At 39.1% G+C, this 19751-nt stretch overlaps 1 protein-coding gene across 1 annotated transcript; it reads left to right on the top strand.

Annotated features, from left to right (window-relative positions):
- Positions 1-11646: 11646 nt before the first annotated feature.
- Positions 11647-19437, top strand: cops2 (COP9 signalosome subunit 2). Its single transcript, XM_058630279.1, has 13 exons — positions 11647-11804; positions 12201-12314; positions 13119-13196; positions 13294-13419; positions 14314-14403; positions 14483-14560; positions 14666-14840; positions 14919-15097; positions 15572-15624; positions 16852-16949; positions 17044-17126; positions 18233-18291; positions 18852-19437. The coding sequence occupies exons 1-13, from the start codon at positions 11751-11753 to the stop codon at positions 18994-18996; spliced, it is 1332 nt and encodes a 443-aa protein (XP_058486262.1). The 5' UTR covers positions 11647-11750; the 3' UTR covers positions 18997-19437.
- Positions 19438-19751: the final 314 nt, after the last annotated feature.

Here is a 19751-nt window from a genome sequence, read left to right as displayed (position 1 = left end):
CATTCTCCGGGTTTTTCTGCCTTCTATAGCCTTACCTCAGGTTCAGCAGGCCCCGACTCATCTGGAACCACAGAAGACAAAAAGAAAAAAATGCTGAACGCTGAACTGCTATTACCCTCCTTATGGGATTGCCTAAATGTTGTTAACCACACCATCATCTGTGGTAGTTTATGCATGCAAATGTGGTTTGTAAGTGTGTTTGATCGCACTTCTTGTTTACTGTGACAATGCCATTTATTTTTCTGTATTAATGCTATATGAACAGTTGCCTGGCACCAAAAAGACCCAGGGTCACGACCTGGTGAGAATGAGGGCCTTTCTGCGTGGAGTTTGCACGTTCTTCCGTGTGTACCTGGGTTTTCTCCGGGTTCTGCAGTTTCCTCCCACAATCCCAAAACATGCACAGATTAATTGGTCACTCTAAATTTCCCGTAGGTGTTTTCCCTGCGACGGACTGGCGACCTGTCCAGGATGTACCCCACCTTTCGCTCTATGTCAGCTGGGATTGGCAGCTCCATGACCCTCAGTCAAGACAATGGTACCACAACTATCTACAGATGAAAGATGAGCAGATGTTTGGGACAGATGCCTAAAGCAACTACGTCCAAAGGTTAGCATACACTCTTCTCCCTCTCATGCGCGTTATAGGTAGATATTTAATGTATATAATGTTTTTAACGTTATTTGTTGCCTTGTCATCGCTGCTGTTCCTGCTTGTAGAGTAGCAAACACACTTTCTTTTTACAGTCTCTGCCTGTTTTTGACAAAGGAAAATACATCACATTGGTTAAATGATAAAAATTAATCTGTTACGTATGTGCATCAAGGTTCCCACACCTTGACTGACATCAGGACTTTCCAGGAGCAATTTCCTTAAAATTTAAGGACCAGATGTGCTGATAAAGCTTAAGATGGGAGGGCAACTTGTAAGAGCTGCTTCGCCAATGGCGCCCACTTTTATCGATTTGTAGCACGCTCTACATCTGGACAAGTGATTGTCCTTGGGATCTTGGTCAAAGTCCGTTTTTGTAATTATCTTTGATGAGACAGAGATCTTGGAATTTTCATTTCCCAGGCGTCACACCATTTGCACTTTCATGTTTAACAATACTCTTTCATTGTTCTGCATGGAATCTCCCGCCAACGGCAGAGAGAGACAGTGGACAGTGTCCACAACACCACAGTAATTACAACTTAACGTTTGTTCTGCTTAGACCTAGTCTACGTACATCAAGCAGTGCAGGGCATGAAACAAGGCATCGGTGGTGGGAGACGTTTATCTAAATATCAACTTAACTTCTTTCTTGCACAAAATTCAAGCACTTCCAATGACCCATATCTATTTAGTGTGATTTTCAAAAATTTTCAAGGCCCTTGCATTTTCTTTTTATTAGTTCAAACTTTCTAGGATTTCAAGGACCCATGGTAACCGTAGTGTATTGTTTCCATGTTCCAGAAACTTTGGCAACCAACACACTACAATATTTTGAACTGGGGTTACAGTAACCTTTTTAAACACTAAAGATCACTGTCCCCTTTAATATTAATAACTTATTCACTGTAGGAACACAAGAGTGTTTACAGCAATGCATGTCATCTTTTAAAGCAGCTCTTTATCATGTATGAGCAGCGACTTCAAGTGTGGAAAATGAAAGATCACAGAGCACCATCTGTATCTGGGGAGGTTGTGCAACCAGACAGTGATGCTCCATCTAACATGTGTGCACCAACAGGCTCAGTGAGACACACATGGTGTACACGGACACTTGTTGTCTAAAATGTAAACAAGGCCAGAGCCAGTGAATGGCCATCATTCCACACTCTGAGAAAGACGTTTTCCTCTCACTTAAATGCCCACCGCTTTTCCAAGCACTTTAATTTGTTGCCATTTAACACTGAGGGCACTTAGGGAGAGATATGGTACTTCAAAGTGATCTCTCAGCGCCGACCTTGCTTCCATGCAATGGAAAGTTGCTATTTGTGACTGACTGTGGAAAATCTCACATGCCTCACTGGTATTTCACTGCCATTCTCAGTTCAGAATATGGGCAGCTCACTGGTAGAGAAATAAACAAAGTGGATCCTAATGGATGGAAGAGAGGGCTTTTATCTGATCAAGGAGATACAGTAATCTCTTTGACTGTAGCCTCAATCAAGCCTCAAATAGTGCAGTGGAGTAACAACAACGAGTCAGACAAACATGGCTGATTGTAATATCTGCTGGTGCAATATTAAAGAAAAAAGATGATTGTTTTAACACATTGTTTGCTCATTCAATTGAACTTTTCTCCATCAGTTTAAAAGTTTTATACATAATATGTATAAAACTTTAGGTACGATGTTGTGCAAAAAAAAAAAATTGTGGAATACAAATTAGGCACTGATCTAAATCTCTCAAATTAATTTTCCTCACCAAACCACTGGCTTCGGAAACTCCCATGGGCAAATTATTTCTTTTTGTTTGAGCATGTTTCATTAAAATTACATTTCCTTGCTTGAGGTGAGGACTCTTGGCCACCAATTTGTGTTTGCTCTGCAACTGCTTGGATACTCGTGCTTTAAAAATTTCCACCAAGCCCTGAATTCACTTCCATTCGTCTTTGAGAAGCTGTCCTTTCCCAGACTCATTAGGCGAAGGTGGATGAGCTTCAGTATGCTGGGTCAAGAACATCAGGCAAGTGAGTAAAAGCAGATGAGTATGCCTCACTCCAGAGACTTGAACTCTTCTGTGGCTCTCATCCTGCACACACTTGATAACCACCAGCTCAGCTCAGCTTCCTCCAACTCCTCTTCTGGCAGGTTCTTGCAAAGAAACGTGCCTCCCATTGCTACCTCTATGTCGAGCCTAAGAGTAAAAGGAGCAATATGAATTAAGGCTACATTCACATTTCTCTGTTTTCCTTTAAAAATTCATAAATTTGTCTCAGGATATGCCAGCTGTTCACGCTTCCCAGGAGTCCCGGAAATCGACAAGTTTGAAGACACTGCTGGATCTGCTTAAGTTTGACAACTCCTGGTTAAACCCTGGTTTCTTGGTAGAAACTTCCTTTCTGTACCTACGAATACATGCCCAGTGTAGCTAAATAATCATGTCATGTGCATTTTTATCATATGCCTGCAGATTTCTTCAGATATGGTGTTGGATGCAGGTCCAAACAAAAGACAATACTGTAGTATCAAGGCAGTAAGTGTTGTACTGCCTTGATGAGAGTGTTAAAGTAGAAGAAGCACTTCAGGTTTACAATGCTCAGAATGTCCTTAGAGACATTCTTAGTAATGTTAAAGGAAAAATCACTGACATTCTAGGTCTATTTTCGGATAATAACGAGCTACAATGGCATTGAGTCAAGACAAATCGCTATAAAACCACTTCAAAACAACATTTCATTTCACAGACGCATCACACAACATATCATTACGTTACTGCTAGAGCTATCAAACAGACCGTGCTGTTCTATGCAGCTCCCACTGAGAGATTGTTCAGCACTGCAGATGGCGTCACAGAACCACAACTTTGAAAACCCTTCAGTGTGGGGCAGGGTTAACACCTTTACCAAACATCCATGGTCCGACCACTGGGCTAATGGAGCATTCTGAAGCTCTGACATGTCCCCCTCTCTTTCTCAGAATGTTTCTGCTGAGCAATGGGTGTACGTCCATTTGAAGATTCATGGATTAGATGGGAAATGATTGTGGAGACACCTGCTTTGTGTCATTTGACAAGCTTTCTGAATTTATGCTTGCAGGTCACCCATGGTTTAGAGCTTGGAAGGGCCTCACAGCTGGTTGTCATCGTGCTGATTGGCTCTCGTCGATACAAGAAGCAGACCTAGCCGGTCTCCTTCTCTCTGACTCTCCACATGGCTGGCACCCAGACCTCTTGAATACATGCACACATGTTTCACACATCCAAGCATATGCCATACTGCTGCCCTACTATTTCTCCGCATTTCAAAGCGAAATGAACGAGTTGAATCTCGTCAAACTTGCGCGGAGTCGCTCGCGTTGTTGCAAACTGACGCATTTGTCACATTCAAATTCAATACTTTTGTTTGTACACATACTGTACAGCACTCTGTACACAGTTTACTCACTGGCAGGATTATGTTGTCTCAAAACAAACGCAACTGTCGAGAACTCGCTGGAAATGACAGTCACAACATTTGACCACAGTTGCCACCTGCCAAAATATCTGACTGATGAGTTGCTCACTGGACATGAAAAGGAAAGTTTTATATTTTGTGAGTGAGTGTGTGTGTGTGCCAGCTTTTTCATGCGACGTGGAAATCAGCACTAGTGACATCTCCTGCTTTTTCAGCCATCGCTAAATACTTTAATAGTCTCTGCATGATTAGCTCGTAACAGAGCTAAGGTATAGAATACACTAAATCTGTAAAAAATATTCCTGCAAATGCTTTTCTATAGCAAATAACTGCAGTTGTTGCATCTATGACTATTTCCTCACAATCCTCCACAGCATGTTGTTATATTGTTTTTCTATAATTGCAGCAGATTACACCATAATGCCACAACAGCTGCAGATTGGAAAAAAAAGAGAGAAATGACTGTAGATTGTTTGATGAGAAATAGCCCTGAAGAAGACAATAACCTGCCTAACTATATTTACTTTATGCTAAACCTAAAGACACACACAAGCCTTTCAACAGATGAGTTACGTGCGAGCCGAGGTTTTATTACTCCTCTTCTGACGAGCACTTTCACAGCTGTGAGTTCTCTGAGCTTGGCTGTCAGTTAAAGACGTAAAACACTGTCTTTGACAGGTCAGCGCGATGACAAAGAAAAGTGAGATAATTATCGAGAACTCCTTGTAGCAAAACCAGCATATTGTCTGCAAAGAGGTCCTGACACTGTGGCCAGAGTGGGAGCACAAGTCTTTAGTGAACATGTTCATTTCTTCTTCATCTGCTTAATTCCTGTGACCACTTATTCACTGAGAATGACGTTGGCATAGCCATTAGCTATGAATGTTTTTTAACAAACCATACTTTATAACTTTATAAGATGATGTATCAGTATCTGATTTCATTTTACTTCATTACATTACTGCCTTAAAATCATTACCTTTCTACTGAAAAATAGTACCGACTCTGACATTGTCACTGAGCTTCTTCTTCCTCTAATTCTAATTTGGTTTTGGGGGTATTTGTGATGTCACATTTCACGCCCAGCCGACACATGGGTGAAAAATGAGAATGGTGTAGTTGCATTTTTGTAAGCAGGTGTTCACTCAGGTTAAAAATCCAAGGTATATCTGCTAAGTTTAGTGTGAATTCCACACAATGACCCGTTAAATTCACACACTGTGGAGGCTGTGTAATGTCCAGTTTTTGACTGTCCATGAGAGCATTTTCTGATTTCTTTGACTTCTTCATGAAGCCACTTACCTAATGAGATCACATGATGGGGAATCATGAGCTTGTTTTGTCTCGCTGGCCCTCAGGGATATCTTGTTATAATCTTGATTTATTGCATTTTTCTTGCCACATTTTCATTGACTTGACTGACTTTAGCTTGATCTTTGACCTGTTACCTACAAACATTTGTCATTGGGAAATCACTTTCTCAGGTGAAAAAAAAATACATCCATGCATTTTGAAGTCATCATGAGTCGTGGTTTTCAGGGCGTCCAGATCATAGCATTCACACATTCATGTGCACACAGAGAGACAGAGATAGAAGTCAGAAAAAAGAACGATTTTCATCAGAAACCAGAAAGAAAACTGTGTTTTTTTAATATATTTAATTTCCTGAACCAAACCACTTGTCAATTTATCTATATTTTGAGGCGTAATGACACTGGGGAATGCCCTTCTTAATCAGTGTGTAAAATTACCCACGTTGGTTTGCCCTTTCCTTCAATCATTTCTCTATTTTTTTTTCATGATGCCTGTCAACAAGGACACATCACAGCCATGTGCGTGTTCACCGTGACGAGCAGGCATGCAGCTGGAAGGGACCACCTCAGAGGACATATCAATCCACCCTTTGATGTTATTGTCTCTTATCGTGGAAAAAAAAAGGTTGCTCTCGTGAGAAATTTTATTACTGATTATTACTGAACTTTATTCATGAACTGTCTCACATGACTTGCAGGCTGGATCAAACTGCAGTTATGTTGGAAGTTCCCACCCCTTGTCTTAGTTTCGTGTTAGTTCTTTATCTCACTTGTCATGCACTTAATCCTCCCCCCCGCCCCCACCCTCACTCCCTGGCTTTATCATTATATATTTGAATTTAAAATGCACCAGGAAAAAGAGGAACTGAAGCTGAAAGGTGAGAGTGGGAGAGTTGATAAGTATTTCACCGAGACCCCTCCTGCACTCTTCATCCTGAACGTGACCTAAAAGCTGAACCTGCTTTTATGCCACATCTGTCTTTATTTTCATCCTTAAATAAAAAAAAGAATAATAAAAAACAGCGCATCTTGGAACTGTTTGCCTTCCATTGTCAGAGGGAAGTCACATCAGCGGATGGGGTATTCTGGTTCTCTACGCTGCAGGGAGAGCTTTGGCTGACTGGACTTCGTGACATGTTGGCAGTTATGACACAATAATAAACCCATACCAACTTCCCATGTGCTCAAATGGGTAATTTTATTAACTCTGTGTATAGGGTAAATTGAAGAAAGGCAACCACAGCTATGTCTGACTTCACATTTGTTGTGTCTTTTAATGAGTGATGGATGTAGAGTCATCCTTAAAGGGGTAGTCTGGTGTAATAAGAAGCAGGTATTTGCTTTTACTTCAAGAAGTCTTGTTGCAACAGTTTCTGCAGCTGGCCAAGAAATAGTCCGAAACATTACCCCGCAATATAACTTAGTTTTGTTTCTACACTTTGATTTTTTGCACGAATTAAGCAAGCAAGATGGGGCATGTTACGTGAGCTTCAGAGGTGCTGATAGGGGTTTTTTCTTCCCTTTGTACAGAGCATGACCTGCCGTTTCTCCCTGCTTCCTGTCTATGTAACATTAAATACAGACATCTTCTCCTCGACTCTTTGTAAGAAAAGTAACATCTCCAGAAATGTTCAAATGTTCCTTTTAATTTGGGGTTTTTGCGTGTTTATTCTATTCCAATGAAAAATGACTTGAAAGAGTAATGTCCTGAGCACTTTATCCACAAGCTAATCCTTATTTGAATGAATGTTTTTCTTACCCACTTACATTTATAATACACAAGAACTCTCCACACAGCCCAGCACCCCAGCACCGCGGGCCACATACCACACACATACCATATTATTCTAGCGTGTGATGCAGTGGGCGTGCGTGCGGACTTGGCATCGGCGGCTGCTTCAGCTCTTGCAAATTGGATTTCATCTGTAAATAACAGCCCCTACTTGATGGAAGATGTTGCATAAAATAGAGACACGCTTTTACATACCTTGTAAAAATGAAAACAGCAACAAAAAAATAAAAAGAGAAAAACAAACTGGCTAGTCACGCATCTTGCACAAGTTGAGAAGTGAGAACAGATATGATGACCCGGGGGCAGCTTGTTGAAGGCTGGCAACTGCACAGGTTTTGGGGGCATTTCACTTTATGTCTGTGCACAGACACGCATGATTAAACAGGTGTGTACAGTATATTAGGGCACACACACGCATATATACATACATTTATATATGTATATGTATATAGAGAGAGATATATACATATATACAGTATATATGAAACTATGTGTGTGCATGCGTGAGTAATGAGGTACAGGGGAATTGGCTGTGGTGCAAAAAGAATTAGCACCCTCGTGTGAGAGCTTCAGTGGTGAGAGCCATTTGTGTCGAGTATACGAGCAGAGCAGGCGGCCTGCTGAGAGTGGTATGAAGGCTTTTGCTGCCAGATGCCATGCTGGAACTACATTAAAAAGGTGCTTGTCTCATGTTTAAGGAACTGTCAGAAATTAGATTATTATTAACTCTATTAAGGTTATTAGGTTCGGCATAAAACAGTTTTTGGCAAACAAAGATAAAACGGATTATAAAGCCCAGTGTATACATTTACGCCCAGGGACTAATACAAATGTACTAATTTTATCGAGTGAATCATCGGATATCTGAAAGATGAAGGTGTTTATACAGCTTAATACCACACTTTTGGATCTGTAAACAGGGTCAGTAGGTTTGATTAACTTGTGTTTATCTCACTGTCACTCTGACACGGTCAGATAAATACAAGTATTTGGTGCATTAGAACTGTTTTTCAGCCTCTGCTCACCACAGGACTTTAGAGACACTGTGAATATGTTGACAGGTCAATCAGTCTGTGGTAATAATGCTGTATTTCAGCTATCAAAGACTTCACGAGGTTGTGAGGTTGTTGTCATGACAAATATGTGTGTCTCTCGTCTGAAACCCTCAGTAATTCTGATGTGGTGGATTCCGTTAGTTTGCATTTGTTTAGTGTTTTGTTGACACATAAAACAAATATGTGTGCACAAGTCACCAGGGCTGATGCAGAGAGAAATTAGAATATTCTGGTTTCTCTGTGAAACCAGTAGACATCCTCAGCACACCCGGGATTTACTGCATCTCCAACATGGTCATCTCTGTGTAGGAGATGTAGTTAATCTGTCAGTGCGAACATAAAAGATTATATAACGAAGGAAAGTGCACTGTCTGTGACTCATTTGTATACATGCGCCCTTGCAAAAGTTATATTATCGTGAGGCTTATAAATGCCTTCAAAGTTCAACATCAGTCTGTGAATAGGTTCTTCTCTCTCTAGTACTGGTGTTGGTGATTCATGTCTGAATATTATAAATATTATGGCCAAACTGACTGCGTCAGATGATGGACTTTTTTTTTGTTTTTCACTCGCACTCATCCGTTTTTGGATATAAACTTATGACACATTAAGTGATGACACACAAGCTGATGGCGTAGGTTTTCGGAACAGTTAAGTCATGTCTGCGGTGATGAAGCGTTTCACATGGTGCCCTGTGGGACGTGACGCGCGAAACAAATGGAAACTGTGGCCACAAAATATGTGAACTGTGCTCACAACACACAAATTCTTGGCAATTAGTATTTTGTGCAAATTAAATATGAATTCATGGGTTTCTTTTTTTGTCGTTGCATTATTAAAACACAATGTAACTTTGTTGTTGGTTTGTCAATAGAGAGGACAATCCTGTTGTAATGTAACAAAGTATAAATACTTTGTTACTGTACTCAAATACAAAATTAAAGTATCTGTACTTTTCTTTGTTATTTACTTATATTTACAGAAACTTTTACTTTTACTCCACTACATTTCCTCTGACTATCTTTGTTACTCGTTATTACCAAATAAAATCAGAAGAAGAGTTGGTAGTGGTGTGTATTTATATAGAGCTTTTCTTGGTGAGCTGCTTTACACTATAGTTTTGTCACACTTCAACATGGGGTTAAGTGTCCTTGTCAAGGACACATAGACTAGCAGAGCCAGGGATTGATCCCACAACCTTCCAGTTAAAAGACAATTTGCCCTACCATGGCTCAATTCTAACTCCTCACTTTTTTAATACTTTTACTTTAACTTCTAAAACTAAAATACATTTTATATCAGAAAATGACTTGATACTTAAGTACAGTAAAGGTCATATACTTTAAGACTTTTACTTGTTATAAAAAGTGACTTCAACCAAAGTGTTTTTCTGGTAAGATACTTTTACTCGAGTATCCCTTTCAAGTACAAGACTGTTCTTTTCTGATACGAATACCTTGTTGTTGACATTTTGTATACATCCACCTGTAACCGTGATCCTTTCCAGAGCCTTGTCGTTCGTCAGTAATGAAATCTATCCCAGCGTCCAAGACGTACCTCAGCTGGTAAAGCATTCTGACTCTCAAAATTCTACTTTAATGATTCATTGCAATGTCAGGCTTTTGTCTCCATCACTGCACCTTTGTTTACTCTCTATGGACGCCGGCTCCATAGAGATAGCTAAAAACACACCCAGGTTAGTATGTTGTGGCCACAAATTAATATTTTGAGACCACAATGTTTTTATTTGTTTGTTCATGTCGTTCCTGGGGCTCTGTAAATACTGTCTCTGAAGAACAGAAATGCAACAGGACCAGATGAGACACCGGCAGAAGTCACTGAAGCTGAAAATTAAATGGGCATCAACATCCTCTTCAGCAAGATCCAGGAGGGGGAACTCATCCTCACTGAGTCGAAGGAGGGAATCAGAGAAAGGGGGCCTCCAGGACTACAACAACTACTAAGGGATCATGCTTCTATCAGAGACCTACATGGTTCTAAGCAGAGTTATTTTGGAAAATGAGGATAAGTATGAGAGTTGACACCAAGCTCTGAGGTCCTGTGCTGACCAAATTACAGGGCAGTCACAGTCTTGAACTTCATTGACTATGACGGTGTGGATGGAGGTAACGAGAAACTGATCTACCTCATCCAATACACCTACCATAGCATGATCTACATGATAACTCCTGCAGGCCAACTGAGACCGTTCTGAGGTCAGAACAAGAGTCTAACAGGGCTCTGTCTCACTCTTCCTCCTGGTCATCGATGATGAACTAGATCAGTGATTGATCAGTGAAGTGTGGGCCGCTGCCCCCCAGTGTGCCGTGACGGTACTGCAGGTGGCCTGTGAAAGGTCATTATATATAAATAAATGTATTCTAATCAAGTTATAAATTGCTTTAAAATGTGTACGATAGATTTTAAGAAATGCTTATAAGGAATACAACAAAGCCATGGAGTTTAAATTATGTGTTATTTTTCTTTTATCTGACCTAGTATTGCAGGTAATATATTTATAGCAATATTGTGACATTTTATGTGTAAGTATCCAGTGTCAGCTGATCAGCATACAGGCCTGACATTTTAGGATTATATGCTGGCCTAACATTTTAGGATTTGCACTTAATGTTAATTTGTTCATTAGTAAATTGTTATTTATGTTGATGGCACTTTGTTGTGAAGCTAAAACTTAGTATAAATTAGTATTGCATGGAGCTCAGCTGCAACCACATGTCTGTGTTGAAAGTGAAGTGGACTGACTATTAATCTGTGCAAGTTTTTATCTCATGTAACACATGACAACAATAATATGGGAATTATTGATCCTAGTCTTGTGTGTTGATCAGGGTCCTGAGGATTCCCGATACTCTTACGTTTGGAAATGGCTGAAGTAGACAATGAACGAGAAATGATCAGAATATTGAAGTAAAAATATATGAAAGTATAAGAAATATAAAGCAAGTCGAGAGGGAATAAGCATGTCTGAAGAGGTGAGAATCAGAGTTTGTGATGTCATGTTGTCGATTGTGTTATGAGTATATTATCTGCGCTGGATCTGTGTACATACAGTATGTATGTATGTATGTCAGTTGTACAGTCAAACAGATTATGCTTTGTTCTTTAAGATAACAAAAAGAACAAAGCATAATATGTTTGACTGTACAACTGACATACATACATACATGCAACAAATTATGCTTTGTTCTTTATGAAAACAAAAAAAAAAATTCACATCAACATCCTAAAATTCCAGTATAGCACTGTCACGCTTTACCATGCAGCGCTGTGAGACTGTGGTTGGTAAAAAGCCTGTCTGCTCTGCAGTTGGTTGTCTTTGACGATCCAATAGCGCCATCTATCGACACAAACGGCTTCCTGCTTGTTTCAGTGCTGCTGTCACACCATCATCCCACCACGGCCGCGAAACACAGCACAGGCCGGGCCACCGTCTGTCTCTGAGTAAGGACTAGGAAACGTCGCCAAGATGTCTGACATGGAAGATGATTTCATGTGCGACGATGAAGAGGATTACGACCTGGTATTTACAACTGAAATAACTACGTTTGCCTTTGAAACTCACTCGCTTTTATCCGCTAACAGAGTCCAGTGCGGACATGGCTAGCTGTTTAGCATGTTGGCTAGTACAAGTAGAGAGCGGGTCACTGTCGCTAGCTTCTTAGCCGGCTAACTGCAGTTAGCTCTAACGACCAGGTGCCCGGTTGATATAATGTATATTAAGCGACCACCTGTTAGCTGAATTAAAGTGTATGCATTGTGTGGTCTAAATTACAGACACTGAAACCACAGGCAACTCGTTGTGCTCATTACGAAACCACGGCGTCTGTGTTGTTTTGCTTAGCATTGCGTTAGCATGCTAACGAGTGCTGTGTTTTATTTGGTAACGTGACTTTGACATGCATGTGTTTAAACGCAGGAATATTCAGAGGACAGTAACTCCGAGCCAAATGTGGACCTGGAGAACCAGTACTACAATTCAAAAGCCCTGAAGGAGGATGACCCCAAAGCTGCACTCAGCAGTTTCCAAAAGGTGAAGTAGAAAAGACTCAATAAACAACACAGCTTGCCACAACTCACCCTAGAAGCCACCTCAAAAAAGGCTGAACAGTGGGATTAGTAGGGCTGCATACTATAATGAAAATTTAGATTAAATTAGACTTTATTGATGACACACTGGAGTAATTCACTTGCTGCAGACGCAAAAAGGTTATAAATAGACACGTGTAAACAGTAAAAAGTAATAAAATAGAACATTTAAAAAAATGCAGTGCCACAGGATTGTTACACAGATGATGTACACTGGTACACTAGTAGAGGTGAGGGTTTATTTTACTGCTCCTTTGGTGTCTCAACACCCATCATGTGTACAATATATTTATTGTACATTGAGAGCCTCCTTACAAATTATTTTATTTGCTGCATCAACAGTTTGGCAGTAAGGCAAGGAACCGCCCAAATCATATTTTGAAAATCTGTTCATAAATCATCGTAACAATAATGACTGATCTGAACTCTCTGTGGGAGCAATGTGTCATCAAAAAGGCCAAAAGTATAAGTAATTATGACCATGTACTTAGCAATGAATTTATTTATCAGGATGATGTAACGTGCAACATCCCAGGAAGACAAACCGATCTTATCCATACTTATCTTTATATATCTATAGAGAATCTTGAATAACACTTTAGAAGTCTTTTGCATGTAAACATGGATCTCATGAAGCCAACACATGTGATTTCCTTTAAATAATATGTGATTTCTTTAAATAATATGCTGTTTATGTGTAACAAAAATCGTGATATTGACATATGTTTTGAATATATCGTTTTCTCAGGTATTGGAACTGGAGGGAGAGAAAGGAGAGTGGGGATTCAAAGCATTGAAACAGATGATTAAAATCAACTTCAAGCTGGTATTCTTTGCAGTATATGCCCTCATTTCTTTCCCCCTGTCCTATCAGAGGTGATTTCTAAAGTGAGAGTTATTATTTTTGTGTCTCAACCCTGCAGACAAACTTTCCAGAGATGATGAACAGGTACAAGCAGCTTCTTACATACATCAGAAGTGCTGTCACCAGGAACTACTCAGAGAAGTCCATCAACTCCATTCTGGACTATATCTCTACCTCCAAACAGGTATGGACACACAGTCCACCTACACACAAAAAGAGTTAGAATCAAATCAGGTTTTTTTAACCACTTGGAACCAGCATCTTGGGAGCCCTAAAATGCTATTTTTGGAAACCAGCTCCCAGGATGTAAACATTTTGAAATGCCATCCTTGCGTTTCTGTGTATACTATCAATACGCAACTTTGGGGAAACGATGATCTCACTCTTGCTTTGGTATTTCCTGTTGTCATTGTCGTCTTCTTCTTGTGTTTAAAATTTGTACACAGCTTGCAAACTTTTTGCACATAATCTAGTTTTTCCTCCTTTTTTGTTGTGTATTTGTGGCAGTGTTACAGCACCACATACAGTCCTGGCACATGTACAATAACGCTTAAAGACGTTGTGTGTGTATGAAGAATTGAAATAATGCCATATATATATATATATATATATATATATATATATATATGAAGAAAAATAACAAAGAAAAAGACCACAGTGACCATGTCTTCACGGACACCAAACATCTGAGGAGCAGCTTGATTTGTGGCTGTTTGTCTCATGAAGACATCCAGCTTTGTATGAGAATAGACTGGGCTTTTTCCTCAACTTTCATGGGAGTTTTCACCAATCGCAAGGGAGTAACGCTTTTCTGTCGTCCAATCATCTGACTATAATGGGTGGAGCTGGTCTAGCTACACCCTGACTGTACCGCACCATTTAACTCTTGTACCCCAAGGGAAGGGTGCCAAATAATGGAGTGGTTGGGGACAGTTATTTTGGTAGTATTCCTAATGGAAACGCACAAAAATATGTATCGTACTGTGTCAAGGGAACCATTCCACTCAGTGAAAACATGGCATTGGATTTCCAAATGTTTGAAATGTGTTTTGCTAAAACGTGTCTCCTATTTTACAAGATGGATTTGCTGCAGGAATTCTACGAGACCACTTTGGAGGCATTGAAAGATGCAAAAAATGACAGGCTGTGGTTCAAAACAAACACAAAGGTACACAAAGATTCTTCTCTGAATCCATGTAATAAAGCATAATCATTTCCTATTAAACCACACATTTCTTTCTTTGCAGCTGGGGAAGCTCTACTTGGAGAGAGAGGAGTATGGAAAACTGCAGAAAATCCTACGGCAACTTCACCAGTCATGTCAGGTAATTGGGTCAATTTTGATTTTTTGATTTATTGATTATGCCATAGTTAAATACAAAAAAAGTTTTTTGAACACCATTATAAGTAGTAGTACTGTTTCTACACAGACGGATGATGGAGAAGATGACCTGAAGAAAGGCACACAGCTGTTGGAGATCTACGCTCTCGAGATCCAGATGTACACGGCACAAAAAAACAACAAGAAATTGAAAGCTCTTTATGAGCAGTCACTTCATATTAAATCTGCCATTCCCCACCCGCTCATTATGGGAGTTATCAGAGGTATGATAAGATTTGTGTTGTATCAATGTCACATTTGTTGCACCTTATAGCTGTTAATTGAATTTTTCCTGTGACCAGAGTGTGGTGGAAAGATGCACTTGAGAGAGGGTGAGTTTGAGAAAGCGCATACAGATTTCTTTGAGGCCTTTAAAAACTATGACGAGTCTGGAAGCCCAAGGAGGACAACATGCCTGAAATACCTGGTCTTGGCCAACATGCTGATGAAGTCAGGAATAAACCCCTTTGACTCACAAGAGGTATGAAAATAGGTTTGGTTATGCATGTTCACTATGAAAGATTATTAAGGCTGCAACTATCAATTAATATTATTGTTAGTTGCAGCCCTAAAGATTATGAAATATGTGCAGACTACTAACGGCTTGAATGTGTCTAACGAGAACAAATTACTGAATGTACTTTGTGAGCGTCTTGATGATGGTAGTTTTAAAGCTACTTTCAGCATGGACAAAGACCATTTTGACCTACTTCTTTCACCTGAGTATCAAAAGGCCATCTTTCCATCATGGAGAAATGTGAACATGCCCAGAAATATAGGCGTGTTTAATGGTGTCACTCTTGTTTGTGTGTGACGCATGTTTACTTTCAAAAATAATGTAATTGTACATTCAAAAGACGCCACATGTAACCGGCCAGTCTGGGTTTTGTGCTTACTCATTGAACAGTGACTTTAGTTCAAGTGCCATTTATGACATTTCATCTTTTTTCCAAAGGCCAAACCATACAAAAATGACCCAGAGATCCTAGCGATGACAAACTTAGTAAGGTAAGCATGCATGTTTGTAAATTCTATTAAAAAAAAAAATCTATTTCCTACATTTTCCTACTGTAACATCTACTTAAAAGCAGAAATTGATTAGCAGATGGTAAACTCTAATCTAAAATGTTTAGGAGTGTATAGTTTATCCTTTTTATCAGATGTGTTTTAGATGATGTGTTTGAGCTTTTTATCTTATCAGTGTTTGATGTCACGTGTATGTGTTTGGCAGAGTCACTGCTTTATATCATTAGATCATAGTAGGGGAAAGAACAGCTCATAAATGTACCTTAGGTGTGTGCTGGCATTTCACACAGTGAAACACAGTGGGTGTGTTTCACTTGACCTGGCTTTGTGCACTGCATCTTTGGATCATAACCAAGTTGTTGAGGAAGGTATGTTTTTGTGGTTGGCTGTAATATACAAAATAAAGCCAGATTGCTATTAATAAACACTTGCCATAATGTTTTTAAACAGATATATCGACCTACGTTATTTTCCTGTAGCATTTTTCCAGTAGAGGTGCTGTTATTATGCTTGTGTCCATTGATTCCATGACGTTGTGGACCATATTCTTTTTGAGTCAGAATAGTGTTAAATTAAATAGATTTTTTTTTCTGTGTGTGTCTTGGCAGAATTTAGATTTGGGTATTTTGGTGCACATTTGTGTGAATTTTACCGGCAGTGCTCAGAAACTTTGGTCAGCTTTTATTTAGTACATCTCAGTTTCATTCTACTTCTGGCTCGATTATTTGATTATTCAATTATTAAAACAAGTTTTCTGATTTCTTGGCTTCTTAAATGTGAATATTTTCCGGTTTCTTTGCTCCATATAACAAAGAAATCATTAAAACTAAATCATTTTGGTATACATTGACAACATCAATGGACTGAATTAATATGATGTGTAGTTCGCTACAACTGTGCTCGTTCACCATTAGTTTACATTTCACTGTATTTTTACAGATTTTGGAACATCTTCTGCGTCTGTTTTTTTTTTTGTCCTCATGTTTACATAGGTTGCAGTCACTGAATCAAGCTGCACATGTTTCTATTGTATAAACAAGAAACTGAAAATGCACACCCAGAACTGTAATAAGAATAGTGTTTACCTAAAAGTCAGATATTTTGGAAGGTTTTTGGCAGCCTTCAGAATAAGATTTTGTCTTTGGGTCACAGAGACACAATGTACATAGTGTAACATCATTGATTGTTTTTCTTCTTATTCCCCTCCAGCGCCTACCAGAACAATGACATCACTGAATTTGAGAAAATCTTGAAAACAAATCACAGTAACATAATGGATGACCCCTTCATTAGAGAGCACATAGAGGGTGAGTCAGCGTCCACATGGATGACACGTGTTGAGAGAGGGAAAAAAACATTGTTCTTTTAAAACATAGCTGATCATGTGATGTTGTGTTTCAGAGCTCCTGCGGAACATTAGAACTCAAGTACTTATCAAACTCATCAAACCGTACACAAGAATACACATCCCTTTCATTTCTAAGGTAAGTCTACATGATCATAAACTGCCTTATACATTGACATCTTCTGAAAGCTAGTCAGTCATATCATTGAAGACAAAAGGTATAATCAGAAAAATCACAGTTAATCACACAAGTACTCTAGCAGAATCTGATATCAAAATATTTGACTTTATCTGACTTTCCAAGAATAGCAATAGCTAATTATTATTGTAGTTGACATTAAGCCTTTAAGTAAATTTAACCTATAAAGCAACACAAAACAAGTTTGGCTACATCCACTCTACTCCATTTTTGCTTAATACGGTGGAAATCTTGCTCCGGAAAGTCCCAGGGATGCGCTTTATTCTCGATGGGCAGATACTGAGACCTTTGGAAACTATGACTCAGTTGACTACATTTGCTTCCCGAATAGTTCTTATCAGCCATGACTTGACTTTTTGCTATTGATGAAAAGCTCTGTTAAAACATACAGTCAGCTTCAAATAAAAGAAAAATATCAGCTTTTACCTTTCACCTTTGTTGTTTGTCATTGTTCGTATTTTTCTGGAACAAGGCAAATAACTACAGGGGAGAGAATTAGCTGGCCGCACATTACTTCTTGGTGCTTGGCACAGATTTGAAAAAGCCATTTTCAAATGAAAATATTGAGATGTAGTCTGTGTATCTGAGTTCTCTAGGGGCGCGGTATCTGCTCTGTCAACTGCTGAGGCCAAAGGTGTTATTTTGTTATTGTAGTTTTTTATTGGCCTGCCTCTCTCACTCTCATGAATACAATTTCTCAGGATCTCCTTGAGGAAATTTCTATCCATTTGACACAAACATCTACTTGGTTTCAAAACTGACTTCTTTTCTAATCAGTCCCATTCTTGTGGTTTTTGTGGTTCGTGTGTCACATTGTATCTTAACCATGATTTGGGTCACTTTTTATGTCGAGTGACAGTTTAATATATCAACATATAAAGTACTTTACTCTAATGCAAAGATGAGATCCTAAAAGTAAAGATTGCTTCAATCATTTGTCACATTTTTAAATAACATTCAAAAATGGTAAAATTAAATTGCAGCCATTGCTAATTCGAAATTTCAATTTGAAAATATGTGACTCTTGTCTGCTTCTGTTGTCTCAGGAGCTGAACATCGATGTGTGTGATGTGGAGAGTTTGCTGGTGCAGTGCATCTTGGATAAGTAAGTTTCCCCACGTGACTACTGAGAAGTCTGAGAAAAAAATGATCACCTCCTTCCCGTAAATAGTCGTCGTTCCTCATAGTTAACAGTTTCTGTTACTTGATTGGCTTGCGCTGATAGTAGTTTGTTATTTCCGCGTCTTGTACCAGCTGCACTGGTTTGCTGTCGTGCGCGACTTGGATGTAAATCAAAATTTCAGCTGACTTAGATTTACTAAAACAAATTTACTAAGAAATGTTGAGTGATTTCTTTACACTCATAATTATTTATATCGTGCCTTGTGCTGGTATGTTAAAATTAAAAAATATGGCTAACTTGAAAGCAGACACAAGTGCAATCGTACAAAACACAACTCTCATGTTTAAGAATGAAACTTTGTTTTTTATTTCTAAGCACTCAAGAACCTATGCTGCATCATTTGTTGCAGTTATTTTCTTTTCTGCATCACCCAAAGTACACAGACTTGGCAGTTTAGATGTAGTGTAAATACAACACTATATAGTCAATTATGTGAGTCTAACTAAATTGTTTCTTTCTCACTGTCTGTTCATTTTATTTAGCACAATCCATGGCCGTATTGACCAAGTAAACCAGCTACTAGAACTGGACTACCAGAAGAGAGGAGGGGCCCGCTACACAGCTTTAGACAAATGGACAAATCAGCTGAACTCTCTGAACCAAGCCATTGTTAGCAAGCTCACATGATGACATGTAAAAATCATGAGGCGAGGAAAATGGCGTGTTTGAATACATCCATAAAATATGCTACTGTGCTTCTTCAAGTATAACCTCCGAGACGAGCGCTGCAGCACAGGTTTTGCGAATGCCAACAAGAAGACTCAGACCCACAAGAACATGTTCAAAGTGTGTTGTTTTGTCCCGACGAGAGGAAATCACTGACACTTGTTTTTGTTTTTTCATGTTCCTGATTGGCAGACCCATGTACAACACACAAACACTTCATTTCTGTACAAAAGGAATTCAAATGTGTGTTAAAACCGTGTACACAGTATTTAATGTATACTGTTGCCTGTTGGTAATAAACTAAATTCTTTCAGCACTAAAAAGATTTACCTGCCTTTGACTAGCTACAGGGTGTGGAAATAGGGTTGAAGTGGAATAAAAAAATCTTTTTAACTCAGAAAAGGAGCCCTGAAGAAATCGTTTTTTCTTGAGTTGTATCATTGCTCTAAGTTATTTGTAGACTCTCATGATGTTACTGGCTCAGCAGGACTCTTCCCAACAGAAATCTAGTCACTAAAAGTCAAAAATATCATATCTATAATAGCACTTTTGATGATATTAAGGAGGAATATTGATGTATCCTGCATTTTCTGCGACATGCAACTACTCACTGTCTACCCTTCTTTTGGACCTGTGAACACACTCCGGATGTTTGGCAAGTTGTAAAGCGATTTGCATTTGATTAGATCTATGTTGATCTTGTTTTGTGCTTGAAG

Source organism: Solea solea, chromosome 5 (genome assembly GCF_958295425.1).
Source record: "Solea solea chromosome 5, fSolSol10.1, whole genome shotgun sequence".
NCBI lineage: Eukaryota > Metazoa > Chordata > Actinopteri > Pleuronectiformes > Soleidae > Solea > Solea solea.
The sequence above is the reverse complement of the archived record's forward strand: the minus strand, read 5'-3'. Positions and strand labels throughout refer to the sequence as shown.

Coding starts and splice junctions, on each gene's coding strand:
- cops2 (XM_058630279.1), top strand. CDS start 11,751: ATGTCTGACATGGAAGATGATTTCATGTGCGACGATGAAGAGGATTAC. Junction 13,420..14,313: donor ATATCTCTACCTCCAAACAG/GTATGGACACAC, acceptor CTATTTTACAAG/ATGGATTTGCTGCAGGAATT. Junction 17,127..18,232: donor ACATCCCTTTCATTTCTAAG/GTAAGTCTACAT, acceptor CTGTTGTCTCAG/GAGCTGAACATCGATGTGTG.